The sequence below is a fragment of the Takifugu flavidus genome, chromosome 5 (assembly GCF_003711565.1).
Source record: "Takifugu flavidus isolate HTHZ2018 chromosome 5, ASM371156v2, whole genome shotgun sequence".
Classification (NCBI taxonomy): domain Eukaryota; kingdom Metazoa; phylum Chordata; class Actinopteri; order Tetraodontiformes; family Tetraodontidae; genus Takifugu; species Takifugu flavidus.
Window position 1 is genome coordinate 7,716,131 of NC_079524.1, and position 16,876 is coordinate 7,733,006.

At 40.3% G+C, this 16,876-nt stretch overlaps 2 protein-coding genes across 6 annotated transcripts; one reads left to right on the plus strand and one right to left on the minus strand.

The window, feature by feature from the left end:
• Positions 1–75: 75 nt before the first annotated feature.
• Positions 76–5,981, minus strand: rmi1 (RMI1, RecQ mediated genome instability 1, homolog (S. cerevisiae)). Of its 2 annotated transcripts, XM_057032375.1 has the most exons (9): positions 5,636–5,981; positions 5,166–5,549; positions 4,201–4,311; positions 3,668–3,817; positions 3,288–3,358; positions 2,816–2,939; positions 2,638–2,707; positions 2,294–2,483; positions 76–1,794 (listed from the first exon to the last, which is right to left on the minus strand). In XM_057032375.1, exons 2-9 carry the CDS (start codon positions 5,325–5,327, stop codon positions 738–740), a joined length of 1,935 nt encoding a protein of 644 aa, XP_056888355.1. In that variant the 5' UTR covers positions 5,328–5,549; positions 5,636–5,981; the 3' UTR covers positions 76–737. The 2 variants fall into 2 exon arrangements, with proteins under 2 accessions (XP_056888355.1, XP_056888354.1); XM_057032374.1 differs by having other exon boundaries at positions 5,166–5,981.
• Positions 5,892–16,737, plus strand: hnrnpk (heterogeneous nuclear ribonucleoprotein K). Of its 4 annotated transcripts, XM_057032377.1 has the most exons (18): positions 5,892–6,022; positions 6,782–6,855; positions 6,972–7,132; positions 7,459–7,556; positions 7,718–7,774; positions 8,682–8,725; positions 10,130–10,202; positions 10,411–10,524; positions 10,608–10,736; positions 10,905–11,233; positions 11,644–11,691; positions 13,071–13,110; positions 13,886–13,898; positions 14,293–14,325; positions 14,484–14,551; positions 14,815–14,984; positions 15,659–15,812; positions 15,896–16,737. In XM_057032377.1, the coding sequence occupies exons 3-17, from the start codon at positions 7,075–7,077 to the stop codon at positions 15,687–15,689; spliced, it is 1,305 nt and encodes a 434-aa protein (XP_056888357.1). In that variant the 5' UTR covers positions 5,892–6,022; positions 6,782–6,855; positions 6,972–7,074; the 3' UTR covers positions 15,690–15,812; positions 15,896–16,737. The 4 variants fall into 4 exon arrangements, with proteins under 4 accessions (XP_056888357.1, XP_056888359.1, XP_056888358.1 ...); XM_057032376.1 differs by lacking the exon at positions 15,659–15,812 and having other exon boundaries at positions 5,893–6,022; XM_057032379.1 differs by lacking the exons at positions 15,659–15,812; positions 15,896–16,737 and having other exon boundaries at positions 13,463–13,898; positions 14,815–14,954.
• Positions 16,738–16,876: the final 139 nt, after the last annotated feature.

The following is a 16,876-nucleotide window of genomic DNA, read 5'->3' on the forward strand; positions in this document are numbered from 1 at the left end:
TACATGAAAAATAAAGTGCTGCCAAACATTTTCTGGACATTTATCTAACCTGGCAGGATAGGACAAATGCAAAAATAACCAGACAGACGGGTTTTATTAGACAAAATTAACAAATGATAAAACCCCCAATAAACAGTAAATACAAACTGTCCAAAGCATAATAAGTGAATTCAGTAAGACACAAAGCTCTATAATGAACAGAAATAACCAAAGCTCATGGCCACTTGTTCTTTCCACTCATTCTTCTCTGGCAGTTTATTAAGCTCCCAGACTGCCCTTGGACATTCAATCATTTTTTTCCCCACTCAAAAGTAATGAAAGTAGTAAATGAATGCAAAGACAGGAAACTAATTGCTTCAATCAGAATGTGGACCCCCTTCTGATCGCAAAGTTCTAATTGTTCTATATAGTTAAAGGTAGAAGCGGTTGGTCTTGAACATTTATGAACGGCTGCTCATGCTTGGTAGGGATGCAGAATAGACAAATTAAATGACAATGGACAGAATGTAACATTCACATATAGCAGATGGCGTGCGCTGCAAAGCACTGCTCGCTGATTACCCAGTTCACACATTCTGTGCTCTAAATGTGAAAACAGTGGGGTGGGTTAATCACCGATCCTAAAAAATATATATTTGTTTCCACCACTATGTGCCTCATTTTTAAAGGCATTTGAATTCTCGGATGCCTGTAGTTTATAAATGATCCCTCACGTTCTGCCAACAGGGGTTAGGTGGTCATTTTCTCTCAGCTCTCCGCCTCTGCTCCAACTCCTGCAGCACATTCTCACTGATGGCTTCCACTTTGGTCACAACAGCTTTCCTGTCTTCTGCTTCGACCACGAGAGTCATAATACAGCACATGTCCACCAGCTCCTCCTGACACCTTCTCATTCCCATTTCCAGTCGCCCTCTCTGTGATGGGTCACGCTTCACAACGCCCTTCTCTTCCACCGAGAAGCCAAGCAGGCCCCTCAGAACCTCGTCAGACAGTTCGGCATCCAGGTATCCGGTTCCGTCAGATATTGTAGCGCAAATGTTCCACGCATTGTTACTGCTGCTTAGCTTCCCTAGAAGAGTGACAATGAAAGCTTTGAGACGGATTTCTGTGGTTTGGAAATCTGGTCTGGATACCATCTGCTCTAAGAGGCACAAATATGTAAAAGGTGAAGAGGTCAAGGTGAGAGCAGGAGTTGAAGATTGCTTCTGAGTTGTTACACTCCGCGCTGAGTCATTTCCAAGGACACCGCCGGAGTCTGAAATGATTGTTTCCTTGGTGTAGCTGTCTCGGTTTGTACTAGGTCCTTGTTGAACAGGGAGGGCAGCTGTCCCTCCGGTCTCGACATCTATGAGTATGCAATCCATGTCTTCCTTCATGAAATTACAGTCAGCATTAGTTAAAGCTGAGGGTGTTGCTGCAGCTAGCCATCCTCCATCCTTTCTTATCTGCTTTGTGGATTTAGAGTTACTGGCGCTCAGCCGTGACGCAGAGCTGGTTACAGATTTCTGTCCAAACGCCACGGTTCGGACTGTTGGAGCTCTGTCGGGGTTGTCTGTTAACCTCCGACTAAGATCAGCAGTGTTTTCATGAAAAAGCACAGCATCCAACTCGTCCATAGGAATTGCATCAAAGTCTTCATCGGGAAAATCTTCATCTTCCACGCTTTGAATTTCTTGTTGATGCAGGCGATCTGAGGGCAAGAAATCACTGTTCTCTTCAAAAGCACGGTGGTGTCCTTGTGCTGATCCAGCTCTGTGGCTCTGGGTCAAGCCACCTTGGGCAGAGGTGCCATTTCTGCGAGATGATATGCAACTTGGTTATTTCGGTGCTCGATGATTTAAAACCTCTTAGGCAGATTTATCCACCTTCAAAAAGGTGCGATGTCTAAATTCACTTTATGGAGTGTTTGACGGACTGCAGAAAGCTTCATCACTGACCAGGTATGGTTCATTTAAAAGAATATCGGAATTTGAACATCTTAAATGTCTGGAAGTCTTATGCGTTGGAGGTCTTTAAAAGCTTCCATGGGCTTGCAGTTTGAAAGGTAATCTAATATAATCAAAATTGGAAAATGGATTTACAGCTAATGGAGGCTTTGAAATAAGGCAAAACTCTCCATAATGAAGATATTTTACTCATATCTTAAGATGGACAATTATCAAGTGTAGAGTCCAGCGGTACCGGGGAGCTTGGTTTGAATGTTATATCTTAATTAGTGAACTCCCTGAGATCTGGAAATCTACATAGGTTTGCCAGTGAGCTGCAGTGTGAAAGCAAGCTGTTCACCACCCACCTGGCTGAGGCTAATGAGACGAGACTCCTGACCGAGGCCATGCTTGAGGTCTGAGCACAGGCGTCACTCAGGGTCCCATAGCCACTCTCTGATTCAGGCTGACTATGAAGGCTCTGAACCACCTCCTGGGCCTCCAGACTAGCCAGCAACTCTGCATCATCCAGCTCCAAGTCCTCCATGTCCTGGTTATCTAACGACAAAACATAAACAGTGGTTATGGCGTCAATGAATGATTGTACTATAATAATGACATTCATTGACTAACCGGTAACTAAGCATATTAAGGTATGCATTTAGATTCTTGTTTCTGCTTTTGCCAACAATCAGAGAGATAGTGAACATACCTTGTTGTGGTGCTGATGGAGCCTCCCCTCCCTCATCAGGAAGTCCAAGTGTTCGGCACATCACCCGACCCTATCGATCCAAAAAAGAGAGACCAATGGATCTCTATCTTTATATAGCGTTGATTTAGGTATGAGCACTGGCATTTGTTTAATTGACTTTTAATATGCTGCAGCTCACCTGGTTATTCCTCTCCACCAGGTCCTCCACCTCACCCCCCAGGACCTTGACATTGGAGGGTCCCAAGAGAAGCACCCCCAGTCTACAAACCATATTCCCATGCAGCTGCAGCTTCACACCAGGCCTTCAGATCACAAGAGACAAAAATGTCATGAACACATTCAGCTAAAGGAATCCATTTTGGTTTTTATGATTTGTAAATTGTCCTAATTACATCATTATAAAACCTAATTGACAAAACAAGAATTTAACCATTTTCACCAGCAAAAATATTCACGACCAAACAAAATCTAGCTAATAGTCTTTATGACAACTTATTTTAATAAACTCAATTACACTGGTCTCAGTCCTGTTCATCAACATCAATATTACTATTGTTGCCTTTTGCATCAAAACTGTAAATAAAAGAACATTTGTTTGAACACTATGAGAATTGCAGCAAAAAAAAAAAACGGCGATTAAAATTCCAAACCTAAGAGCCGCGCTGAGCGCAGGGATTGACTGATATTCCATTGCCTCTAGGCTTTGCACTCCATCTGTCACCTGAATAACAGAAACAGCTCAGTTGAGCAGCAATAATTGAACAAGGAAATAGCTGTGAAATTATTGCAGCTTTAATTTAACATGTGTATCAATTTGTCTTGAAGCCTTCTGGTTTCCACATCAAAAATAGTAGCTTGTCGTTACCTTTCACTTTGCTTATGCTACAAACTGATTCTTAGGCTCACTGACATTAATTATATTAATACTACTACATTGTAGACATTTACACTTTCCTAACTCTAGATCTATAAACTCTAGCTCTATAAAAAGAATGGAGCAGTATCTGTTGGATGAGTAACTGGGTCACACCTGCAATAGTAGCATCCGAGTCGGTCTTGTTTCCCAGGGCCTCTGAGTGGCCTGTGTGACGGCGGACACCTCATCGTTTGCACAGTCAGTGCCCCTCAACTTCTGCAGCTGACTGTACGCAGGCTGGCTGATGTCCAGTAGTGAGTCAACCTGAAACAAGACTCTGCACATGTTGGCTTTTCCTGCAAATTCATTTCCTAAATATCTACGTGAAGTGTTTAGCAATGCAGAAGCGGCATGGTGTAATTGCAACTTTGCTATAATTGTATCTTCAGATTTGTCATCTGCAATTTAATATTTGATAATGGCAACCAATTAATTTGTCATGTTTCCATATTTTTAAGGCGTGTGTCGTGTACAAACATGACAGCCTTTTTTGTTTATCTGTCAAGTTTCAACAAGATTTTTTTAAAGATTACCTTTAAAATCCTTCAGGGAAACGTTGACATTTCTTTCATTTTTCACAGAAAATTGGGTATTTTATGAGTCAGATAATGATTAATTTACAACTTGTATGGCCAATAACCCTCTACCTGCACACAGAAGGTACCGATGAGTTCAGTCTTTTGGGCCTGAGCGAGCCCCTGGGGAAGAACAGGGTGATCCAGGTCCCTCAGGTCGGCCAGCAACCACTGGTCAAGTGCCTTTCATATCACATTAACAAATTAGACATTTAGTGCTATAATAACTCTTTTCTGATTCTCTGCATTAGCAGTTATTTAGCGGCATTTTACGCTGTAACATCTGTATAACCTTCCGTCACAAATTACTGACGACATAATAATATATACAAACACATTTACCGCTTGGTTCTAGGTCAAAATCACAAATGTAGTAAAAAAAAAAAAAATAAGAAAAAAAAAAGGTGACTCAAATCTCAAATATTTCAGATCTTTTCTTTTCCAACTAAAGATCCTATCCTTTATTATTCAAATCACGATTCAGCCTTAAATTCAGATCTAGTGACCATCTGGGCGAACCAAATGAGGTTATGTTATTGTCACAAATCTGCAACCATCAGGAGATGACATTTATGGGATGTATGCGAGAGGGGCACAGCTGCTCAGTTTAATATTTATGTACAGCTTGACATACAGATAAAGTGTGAATGCAGGAATACATTTCACTTTTTGACACCACCGCCGTCTGGTGCAGATGACACTGTGGATGGATCCACGACATTTACAAAATAAATAAATAAATCCCTGCTCTTTGACTGTAGCAACAAAAACTGATTTGTGAGATAATATACCATAATTTAACCAGGCCAATCACTTACAGCTATCTTGATCTTTCACAGCATCAGTGATCTGCATATCGTGTAAGCTATGAATTAGTGTTTCAATTAAATTTACCATAATAAATGACAGTGAGTGCATCAATTTCTGTTGCAGAATCACATTATAAACTGACTAATTACTGCAGGGTAACACATCTGAGGTGGGGGAAAGCCCCGATTTCAGTGACTACGACCGGTGTTAAACATGTCGGAATCTACCTGTTGGTTGATCTGCTGCTGGGACAACCGACCAGCTCCACCTGCCTCTTCCTGCAGCCACTCCACACAGGCTTCCAACCAGGCAAAGGGAGCCTGGATATGCCAGGACGACTGAAGCCAGAATTGGGCATTATGCACCACTGCTTGAAACTCGGGAGCCATTCTCCTCCTTGGTGATTTACTTTTTGCTATTTAATCCAATACTAAATGGCATTATAGAAAACAGACTTAAGAGCTCTCAATAAAACGTGCTTAAATCGGGGCACAGACATCCGTAGGCTTCCAGAAAGTCTTGCCAATGGTAGTTCTTGTCTTCTCAAATTAGAAAAGAATCATATGTTAGTCTCTGACTGTGTGCGAGTTTTTGGTGATAATGGATAAGTCCTAGGCAACAGGAAACAAAAGATTACTGAATGAGAAATGTAGCCATATATTGACATTTACGCACGATATAATGTTTTTAGCGGTACCTGAGAAGGTAGCGTATAGCCTCGTGGTACTGGTTGGGAATGCCGCGAGGCGCCAAAGTTAGCACTAACTAGCAGTATGAAATTGTGATCATTTGTAAATCTTCATGAGTAGTACAAAGATGATCGTATTTACTGCAGTAGCCGAAAATAATTTTAGCCATTATAACTGCATCTAAGCGTTCAGTCTATCGCGGATTTACTGTATCCGCGGACAACCATTTTCGTAAGGCGATCCGTCAGATGAGTGACATCTGTGTAAGCCAATCACGACTCTTATCATGTGATACGTAATTCTGCTCAACCAATCAATCGCCGCGACTGATTTAGAGCGTACCCAAGTTAGGTAGAGAGAAAAGGGGACGACGGAGCGAGGTGTTGCACTGCAAGGTCTGTGTTTTGACGATAAGATCTCCTTTTGTGTGCCGCTAAGAAATTAACAGATTGCGTTTACATGTCCTGTAAACCGAAATACGCACGTTGGGGCCCATTCTTAGACAATTCTATGTCAATCGCACCCGCTACCAAATTAACTGGCCTGGGTAGCGCCTCTTGACTCGAACTCGAAATTAATGGCAACATGGCGATATTAGCTCACTGCTAGTGTCAGTCCGGCTGTTGGGCTTTGTATTAATTAACGATTTGTTTATTTCTATCTTATTGTATGAACAGTATGTCGGTTTCGATGCGACAATAAAGTATTTATTTGGAGTAAGGCCGATATAAACTGGAAATGTAAATCTAACCGAAAGCACCGAGGCTAGCTAACAAACATCGTTTCCCTCCGGGCTCGGTGCCTGCCCCGGTAGTTGACATTAATGTCAGCTGACTATTTTCAGGTGAAGACCCCATAGCTTCCGTTTCTTCACTGTTTTGGTCAGCGATAGAAATCAAGCACATACTTTATGACTCTTTATTACCTTCCTGTAAGTCAAATTATAGTTTTGCCGTCGTTTTCGGAGACCAGCAGTTTTTCCGCCTCTAAGCTTTGAACATCATATTAGCGCTCAGACCTTGAAGTTGAAGGCGTATACAGCGGTTTTTGCTAAACTTCTATCTTTATTTAAACTAAGACGCGTCTCGTACCTTTTTGCTATTCTAGAGCCAGTGCCTTATATACAGTTTCAAGTAGCCTCTCCTACTCCACAGGTCTCATCAGCTGTTTGGTCCTTGCGTGTTTAGTTCCGCCTATCTACACACCCTTCTCCCTCCAATAAATACTGGTGGGTACTGGTTTTCTATCCTGTTACTAATTTTTCTCATTGTCAACTGGTTACCGAGCACAAAGCTCAATCATTGTTCTTGCTTACTTTATTGCCTATTGTTACAATGCTAACAGATCGAAGCATCTCGGAGGGGACGGCTGTCTGCTTTTCAGTCCTCCTCGTTGCCATTCATCCGGATCAAGGAAACCACCACATTTTTTCCACTGCCAGAAGAAAATGGACTCAGAAATCGATCAGCAAGAAGAGGCTTCGTTCAGCAATGCAGAGTCTAATGGTATATAACAAAGTCTTATGGCATTGTTAATGTCATTGGGCATCACTGCTAGATGAGTGTCACTTTAAAAATGTTGTTGCACTTGGGAATTTTAGATGTATTTAATAGTTTAAGATACAAGCTGGTGCACACAAATGCTCCAACCTTGCAAGGGTAAATACAAATGTTAACATCTGTGTCTGTGTTGCTAACTGTCTAACAGTGGCAAGAATTGAAAGCATAGATATTTTGTGGTTCTCTCTCTGTTCTAATCATTTTGTGATGAGGCATTACTTCTTGCAGAGCTTTACATGTAGAGTAAATTTGTCATTATCTTCTTATGCCAGGTAAGCGCCCTGCTGAGGATGCTGATGAGCAGAAATCGTTCAAGCGCTCCAGGAATTGTGACGAGATGGTTGAGCTCCGTATCCTCCTGCAGAGCAAAGTAAATAATTTTGTACTTAATGTTTCACACTCTATTTGTCTTTGTGCAGAAAGATTTTTTGTCTTTTTAGAATGATTATTTTCTGTCCTATGCCTTCTATTCATTGCTTCAGAATTCCATCAAATTGTTGACTCATTTTCTGGTGATTCTGGTCTTTTCAGAATGCAGGGGCTGTAATTGGGAAGGGTGGCAAAAACATTAAAGCTCTCCGTACAGATGTAAGTATATCTATTTTATACACTTTTTTGATATTTTGATTTTAATTTTTCTTTTGTATCTCTATTTCCCCAACTTGTATTAAGCCTCTCTACCCCCTATAGGGCAGTAGTTCTTTTATCACATAACTGATCAGCTGTATGCTGGTATTTGGTAACATTTTTTGAGTTAACAAGGAGGTGAATAGCCAGTACCTGTAGTAGTAGTAGTAGTAGTAATAACTTAATGTCCTTCTGTTTTAAGAGACCAATTGTTGTTGGTTTTTGTCTTCATCACTTAGGATGAACATCCTGTGTGTCAGTGACATAAAATGGCAATTTGGTGCCCTTTGTGGATAATTTATGGCCTTATTGCTATTGATACCACACTGTTGCTTTTATTTCAAAATTACGCACAGTGTTACATGCAGCATTTATGAGGTCACTTAAAGTGTCAAATATCATTTTTATTAATGGTAGGGGAACCCCACCAGTTCCTACATGATTCAGTTGACTACTTTTTTCTTTAGTCCTCTACATTCCTACCACTCTGTCACTGTCTGTAGTCTTTGCCATCATTGAATTTTTCATGTTCTGAATATACCATGACCCATTTTCCAGTGTGATATTTTCTCCTTTTCTCTCTTTGACAAACCAATCTCTGAGAGAATCAATTAAAAATACATTTTACCAATCTAGAGCCTGTATATTAAAATTGTATTCCTCTTCCCTCTCCTTGTTTATTATTTTACTGTTGACTTTTTGCCCACTTCCTCCTCTGTTGCCCATGTTCTGGATGGCCCCTCCTGCGCCCGCCCACCTGACACCTTGGTTGGCCCTGTCCATAATCGTGCCCTGTCCCTAAATGGGGGCCTTACTTGATTGACATCTGTGCTCGAATGGCCCTGGCCCCTGCCAATGCCACGCCCAGTACAAAGCCAGTGTGTCAGTCCCAGACAGCAGTGGGCCTGAGCGGTATGTCCCTAAGCTCCTCCCTCTCACTGCCTGACTACAGGTCAAAAAAAAAGAAATGAATTATAGTCATCCTGCCTCTTGTCAAGTCACTGTATCTTATCTGTTCTCACAATATTTTAGCGTTAGCCTAAATGCCTAAATACGTTCGTATCCAAATCTGCCTGTTGAGCCTGTAAAAGCCATGTCAACATCCTGTTCTAGTCCATTTTTAAAGTGTTATCTAGTTGAAATTTAAGCTGGTGTTGTCAGGGTTTTTCCAAAATCTATCGCTGTCCTTTTAAATCTTTTCTGTAATCTGTGCAATATGTGCTCATATTTTTATCTTTAATTTCTAATAATGATGATCTGTTCTCTATATCTGACATTTACACCTCCTTTTCCCTCAGAATGGTTATAGTGGTGTTTTATTTTAATGTGTTTCATAAGCCCACTTGCTTCCCACATCAGTTCACTCTTTTCCTGTTGTTCTCCATTGTAATGGTAGATCCCATTCTGCAATGCAAATGGAAAGCTAGATAGTAGAAGGTGTGGTTTGTGTGAGTGTGCTTGTTCCTTTCCCATCTTTTGCTTCATTTGAACTTAGTTATTGACTGCTGGAGCTATTGGATGAACAGACCGTCCTTCGAGGTTTCATTCATCTCTCATTTTTAATTTTATTTTTAGTCTACCATCATGTAACAACATCAGTGTCTGACATTCCATGTCTGATCTTTTTATTGCTCTCTCGATCGTTGTGTTTTCATGTAATAGTTTGCTTAGGTTTGATTAATAAGAAACTTAAGTTTTTCAGTCACATCATAGGTGACAATTCTTTATTTTTTTAGATAACAGGATACAGGTATTTTTCAAATTAAATGCTCAATTTGTGATATTCTACAAGCTTTAAACCACTAGTGAAATATAGTCTGTTTAGTTTGGACAACCTAACTTTGGTCCAAATTATATCTATATATCTAATTACATCCACCATATTATGCTTTCAAACTTTAGAGTTCTTCCTGGTACCGTTGGTGCTTATTTCTGCCAGATCCTTCACCCTCCCTGACTCCCTTCAGTGGTCACCAAATACAATCGCTTTTCTTTGGGTCCCTTTTTCTATCTTCTATCTTTTTTCCGGACGATATACTGTTTCCTTTTTAATGCATTGCTTGTGGGACCAGCTGTTTTTTTTTGTTTGTTTGTTTTTTGTTTTTCAATTAACAACAAAATATATCTATAATTTCAAGTTAAAAAGAAAATACTGGATGCATCTGTTAGTCACTGGTTGTTTATGGAGCATTTGTGAGTCAGGAATTTTCTGATCTGAAATATTGTTCTTCCCTCTTGGTTGCCATGCCGGCACCCCAAACCCACCGTTTGCGTATGGCTCTGCTCGGCCCTGTCATTGGTGGGTGAAATATGAAGCATCCTGAGCATCAGTGCCGACATAAAGACAGTTGGAGAAATCCTGCTGAAGATCATCCCAACATTAGAGGAGGTGAGATTTCCTAAGCCAGTAAACGAGAATCTCTGGGAACTGAAACAATCCCAAAAAATACAAGTCATTTAGTATTGATGATATTGTTGAGTGTTTGTAGTAGTGAAAATATAGATAACTTGATTATTCAGGTAGTAGAAGAAAGATTAATCTTGTTTAGGGTTTACTCTTCCACAAGATGGAATTAATTGTATTTTGATTCCCTCAGTATCAGCAGTACAGTGGGATGGATTTTGACTGCGAGCTGCGTCTGCTAATCCACCAGAGCCTTGCTGGTTCAATTATTGGGGTGAAGGGAGCCAAAATTAAGGAGCTCCGTGAGGTGAGTTCAAAAGGTGTAATATTGATGTGTTGTATTTATTTAATCGATTCCCTCACACGTCTCTGCGTCTGACATGTTTCCAGAACACAAAGACTAGCATCAAGCTATTTCAGGAGTGCTGTCCTCAGTCAACGGACCGGGTTGTGTTGGTTGGCGGTAAAATGGAGAGAGTGGTGGAGTGCATTAAGACTATGCTGGAGCTTATTGCAGATGTAAGTGTGCTGCAGGATAAATACACTTGTGTAAGATCTTAAGATGCTTTATATGGGGAAACAAATGTGTGCGCATGAGAATAAAGGGAAGGTTTTTTTGTAATTTATTATTTTGTATTTTTTTGTAACAGTTTAATTTTAATTTAAAAATTCTTTCCATCCTTGCAGGCTCCCATAAAGGGCCGCGCACAGCCCTATGACCCTAACTTCTATGACGAGACATACGAATACGGTGGCTTCACTGTGATGTTTGAGGAGAGGGTAGGTGGGCGCAGACCTATGGGTGGGTTCCCTTCCCGTGGCAACAGGTCCAGCGGCGGAGACCGCGGCTTTGAGCGTATGTCTTCTAGTAGGGGAGGACGGGGACCGATGTCATCGTCCCGTAGAGATTATGACGACAGTCCCCGCCGAGGTCCTCCTCCACCACACTCAAGTAGGGTTTCTAGGGGGAACAGCCGTGGCCGAAACATGCCCATTGGACATTCGCACAGAGGAGGGTAAGATCTCAATAATAGGATTTTTCTCTCAAATTCATGCTATGGTAAAAAATTTATCTTATCTGTATTACTAATATAGGTAACCCCCCCCCCCCCCACACTTGATTATTTTATTAAATGATGAAATGATTATCCATAATCCAGACCACTGGTTTGATTCCTGTTTTTGAGCTTCTGCATTAGTTTCCTCTGGAGTCTGCTTGTGCTTTTAGTTTAATCCCGCTTCATCTGATAAAATTCCATTCAAGCTTGATGTAGTTTTAATTTCTATAGTGAACTCAGTTGTGTTTTCTACACATAATTTGTTACATATGTGCCATTTTAGAAAGGTGGTGAATCCATTAATTGTACATGTACATCAATGTAAGTCTGGTTGTTTGTGTCTTTTCTCATCTCCATCCTGCCTACAGAGATGATCGTTACTATGATTCGTACCGCGGCTCAGATGAGAGGTCAAAGTAAGTTTCTGTTCCAGAACATTTACCTTCATCTCCTGCCTTCTTTTACAGAGATAATTGCTGATTTTTATTTTATTTTTTTAACTTCATGAATGTCAAATATATTATTTGTCGGTGTAAGAGGTGCTTCAGATTGGTATTTTTCCCTTGGCTTTTATCAAATAGCATATTTTAAAACACAGTTGAAATTAAAGATTGCTACAAAACATGAAACTGAAATTGTAAGTCTGGCAGTAATAAGTCAGTTTTTTGGTTTGTCTATAATTTAACTTTTTATGAGGAGCAGAAGCTAGTCCCCCTTTTTCTCTTTCTCTTCCCCATCTACTCACTCCAGCCATTAGCCTGTAGCCACTTTGGTCATTTTACCTTAAATCGGCATTCTTTATGGGTAGCAAGATCCTGTCCGTGCCCTAATAAACACACATTGTTCCATGCACTCAAATCATTTCTAATGATGCCAAAAAATGTTCGACTTCATTCTAAAGAATTAATATTAAAATATTCTGTGAATTCAGTTTACTAAAAATTTATGGAAAACTTGTATTTCCCTAAATTGTTGTGGTTGATTTATTTTTAAGTGACTACACACGGAGTGTTCCTAAACAATGAAGGGAACACTTAGTTTCCTTAATTGATAACTAGGTATATGGAGCGTCTATGAGGATTGATATGACAATACGTCTTCCTTTGCATGCTATAGGGTAGATGCTTCTGTCACATCTCTGTTGTTTAAGGAGGTGGTAAACAGATATTTTTAGCTCTATGTTAAATTCCAAAAATTTGAAATTCTACACTGCAAAGCTGACCTGGCCACGTTTGCTTGTCAGCTCTCGATCTATATGGAATGGTGATGGAAATCAAACTGAACATGTGAGTTTAGATCAGTTGCCAAATAATGTGAGATTGTGTGAGAAAAACCTGGTTGTTGCTGGTAAATTCCTTGTTTTAACCTTTTAATACTGCCTGGATCAGACAGGCACTGCTGCACCAAAGCAACAAGTGATAATATGGTGCTGAAGCTATAGTTTAACGTTACTGACATCACATCCACATATGTGAAAAGATTGGGAAATGAATAAATGACACATTGTGAGTTAATTCCTTATCTCAGCTCAATATTGGGGAAAGTCAGCCAGTCTTGGCTGTGATCATCATCACCGCCACCTGTCACTGCTCTCACTATAACACTGTCAATGCTGTTCCTGTTACTGTGTGGGAAGATGGCTGAGAGGAAACGTGTTTATACTGTAATCTTGTTCCGCGTGTGTACAATTTGACCCAGACTGAAATTTCCTTTGGAATGTTGTCAGTCTTTTTGTAACCATTTTTTCCACCTCACCCTCTCTCTCTCTCTCTTCCTCTCTCTCTCTTCTCACCAGTGACAGAAGAGGCAGACCGGATCGCTACAGTGATAGCATGGTTAGTGACCCTTTGCTACATTAATGCAGCTCATATTCTAGCATCTTGCTCGGCACCAGTCTCTTTAGCCCAGTCCACTGTTTGGTGCTGCTGCAAGACAGTATGCTGTGATTTCAATGCAGTGATGGCAAAAGGTTGAAACGCAACGATGGCTGGTCACTCGTGCATATATTTTCGCTGTAACGTTGCATCTAGGCTAGTTTTGGTTAGTTGAGTAAGCCTACCCACCAAATGACCATAATCACCACAGCCGGAGACACCACATAATAATCATGTATAATTGCCCTCTTACTGTGTACTTTTCATGGCCAGCCTGTTTTTCTTGCAAAGAGAGGCCAATGGGGGTGGGGAGAGTGGGGGAGGCCATAGTTGGTTGCTAGGTAATAACGCTTTGTTGACAGAGTGGAAGGTCTGTCCCTCTTTCTTTCTCATTCTCTCTCTCCAAGAGCTGGCAGGATACTGCCTGCCGTTGCTCAGCAACAGCTTTTTGAATTGCCTGTTGCCCTGGTGACAGCAGCAGGTGAAAATGGGGGCTGATGGAGATGCATGGAGAGATGGGAAAGGAGGATGGTGGGGGCAGGGAAAGAGGAGGAGGAGTCTAGCTTACGGGTGAAACTGGGTGGTTTTTAGTTGAGTGTACTCCGTGGAAGCTGCTGCATCATCCATACATTCGCGCTTATAATCCTCATTTCATTTTTTTGAGCTGTGATGAGAGACACAGGCAGTTGGTTGTGTTGTGTGTAAACTGTGTTTCTGTCTGTTTTGTTGTTTTCAGAGTGGGGGATATGGTGAGTACCTGTTCTCTTTTTTCTGTCATCATATAGATCTTAAAGACTGATTGAATCTGAGCTCTGCCTGCCTCTCTATTGTCACATTTTTGTTCTGCATGTCAATCCGATTGAATGGCAGTATGGCTTTTATACCCGTGTCAGTTATTGGTTAATATTACTGGATTTTACTCAGGCATATGGAATTATTTTATCTTTAAAATAATGGGTATATTTTTGAGACATTAGAGAATAATCGCCATGCAGTTCAACAGTTAAGAGGAGGCTTAACGAGGAGCTGCATCACCATGTTTGCATGAGTAGCAGCATGGGTCAGCTGCATATTTACAGCTGTCAGAAAAATTGCTCGATTGTCTTGAGTCTTGTTTCAGTGTTTTTTGCTCCTTCATCTTAGACAATGGTTCCTCCTGGGATAACTACCACTCTGGTAAGATATTTTTTTTAAAATAAAATGCAAATGTATATGCAATTTTAAATGGCGACAGCAAATTTATTGCATGTAGAAGTGCTATTTTTTATTTTTTTTATTTTTACATTGCTTTACCGTCTGATTTTGATGTCAGCCTTGCCTTTTTCGTGCATCAGGTGGCCGTTGCTCCTACAATGACATTGGCGGCCCTGTTGTCACCACACAGGTGACAATCCCCAAAGATGTAAGTAAATGACAGGTTGCCACTCAGACTGGCACATCACAGAAAATTTACATCTTGTCCTTTGTCCCTGTACTAACATGTGATCATGTCATTCACACTGAATTATTGTCCTTTCTCAGAGTTTGGAGATAAAAACACACCATAATACTTGGACTAGACACTTGTGTTTTACCTTCACGGATACTATCTGTGGTACCCAAATGTTTTTCTTTAGCCTCCTTCACCATCTTCAGTCCATTTCCTTGTCTTTCCACATATGACAGCTGGCTGGTTCCATCATTGGTAAGGGGGGTCAACGGATCAAACAGATTCGTCATGACTCTGGAGCTGCTATCAAGATTGATGAGCCTCTAGAAGGATCTGAAGACCGAATTATAACCATCACGGGTACCCAGGATCAGATCCAGAATGCTCAGTTCCTTTTACAAAGCAGGCAAGTTTCTGAAAACCTATTTTAACCCCATAAGGATTTAAATCATACAGAAAATAATAGGTGCAATATTTATTTTATATATATATATATATAACACACATACTATATATGTATATATACAGAGATTTTTTTTCTAAATTAATACACCTCTTGGTTGTTTCTGTTGCCCCTATTTTACTAACCCTTTTCCTTCCTCCCCCTCATACAACCCGCAACTAGTTCAAACCTTCCTCTTGCATGAAATGGCTGTGAAGAAGCATTAAATTGTTTTAAAGGGTCAATATAATTGACTTGTTTCTTTGTCACATCCACCAGTGGATATGGTTAATAAAGGAATACACATTTATTTGCCATCTAAGCCGTTTCACTGTGAAGCAGGGAGTGGATTGATTCTTCCCCTGTCTGCTGCTGTGTGGAAGACTAGTGATTTTGTTGTTTTTAGTTAGATCAACTGACAACAAATCACAGTCTGCCAAACAGCACAGGCTTCTCCTCTTCTGTCTCCTTTGGCACGCAGTAGGCACGTATAATGCACACCACTTCCTTGTTGATGCTATTTGATCTTAGCTGAAATGCTAATACAGCTAATGACCTGTTGCCACTCATTAGTGGTCTAGTGTTGCCATGGTTACAAATCCTGCTTCCTTCCTCCTTCTTCCCTCTTCTCCCTTTAGTGTGCTGCACCTGCTCGGACACAAGGACTAACCACACCCCTCTTCCTTGCCTGTCTTCCATGCATTTAACCTCTCTCTCCTTCTGTAAATCCACTCCGCCTTTCCATTTTCTCAAGACTGCACCCTCCCACAGCTGCACGGTTATACTTACACTGTCAGTCACTTGTGAATTGCATTTCCTTCTCCAAAAAAAAAATGGAAAAAAGTATTTATTTATCCTACTCTCTCTCTCTACAGTGTGAAGCAGTACTCTGGGCAATTTCTGTAGACCCAGGAGACTCAGATTGCCTCACTCCCCCTCCCCTGCAACCCCTCTGCCCCTGTCCCACATAATTGCTTCAGACTATTCTGGATTGTGGGTATCTTTTTGTTTTTGGATTTTATTTTTGTATTTTTTAATGAGGAGATGTTCAACATTCCTGTGCATAAAAAATTTAGATGAGTCTGCATTTTTAAGTGTAGTCCATTAGTTTATCAGATGCATTGTTTGTTTTTTTGGGTTTTTTTTTTTTTTTTAAACACATCTATTAAAAATATCAAATCCCCTGACGGACAGAAATAAACTCTTTGGGTTTTGATGGTTTTGTTTTATATGCATTTGTGTATGATTGTTTTTCAAAATTAAACCTGTCTCATGTGTACACCAGTTTGAGCTTGTCAGCGTGTGTGGGTTGGTGTGCATTCTGTTGTTTATATTGCTCCCTTCACTCATAATTGTACCACATTTAATATTACAAGCAGGCAGAATGTAAGCAATGTTTCTTTTCATATTTACCTATTGCATTTGTTTTAATGTGAGGCATTTTACACTTGGGAATGTTTCTGGGGTTGTGCAAGCCGGTACACTTGTACACTGGTAAGGTGGTCTAATTTGTAATAATTGTTAGTGATAGTTGTGGTCTCAAAATCTAAAGTAAGGAAACACTCGCCAATAGAACATGTAGTTTTAATATTTGACATTTTATTAAAGATTTGAGAACTCACCTGGAATGAATTTTGACAACCTCCCTTGATTACCTTACATGCTGTAGAATTGTCAAATTGTAAATGAATAAAGATGGTGCCACTTTTTAATGAAACTCATGGGAGTGTTTTATTTAATTTACTGTCATACAGGTATAAAAATATCACAAACATCAATTATTTTCTGCATAACATTAACCAATGATGTATGTTTATTTATAAAATTTCACCTTTTTGATTATTTTTTTGAAAATC

Excerpts from the sequence above, each read along its gene's own strand:
- rmi1 (XM_057032375.1), bottom strand. The coding sequence starts at position 5,327 with ATGGCTCCCGAGTTTCAAGCAGTGGTGCATAATGCCCAATTCTGGCTT. Across the intron at positions 3,359-3,667 it reads CTCGGATGCTACTATTGCAG|GTGACAGATGGAGTGCAAAG; the intron begins GTGTGACCCAGT and ends TCTGTTATTCAG. Across the intron at positions 2,708-2,815 it reads TGGTGGAGAGGAATAACCAG|GGTCGGGTGATGTGCCGAAC; the intron begins GTGAGCTGCAGC and ends TTGGATCGATAG.
- hnrnpk (XM_057032377.1), top strand. The coding sequence starts at position 7,075 with ATGGACTCAGAAATCGATCAGCAAGAAGAGGCTTCGTTCAGCAATGCA. Across the intron at positions 7,775-8,681 it reads TTAAAGCTCTCCGTACAGAT|TACAAAGCCAGTGTGTCAGT; the intron begins GTAAGTATATCT and ends TGCCACGCCCAG. Across the intron at positions 10,525-10,607 it reads AAATTAAGGAGCTCCGTGAG|AACACAAAGACTAGCATCAA; the intron begins GTGAGTTCAAAA and ends ACATGTTTCCAG.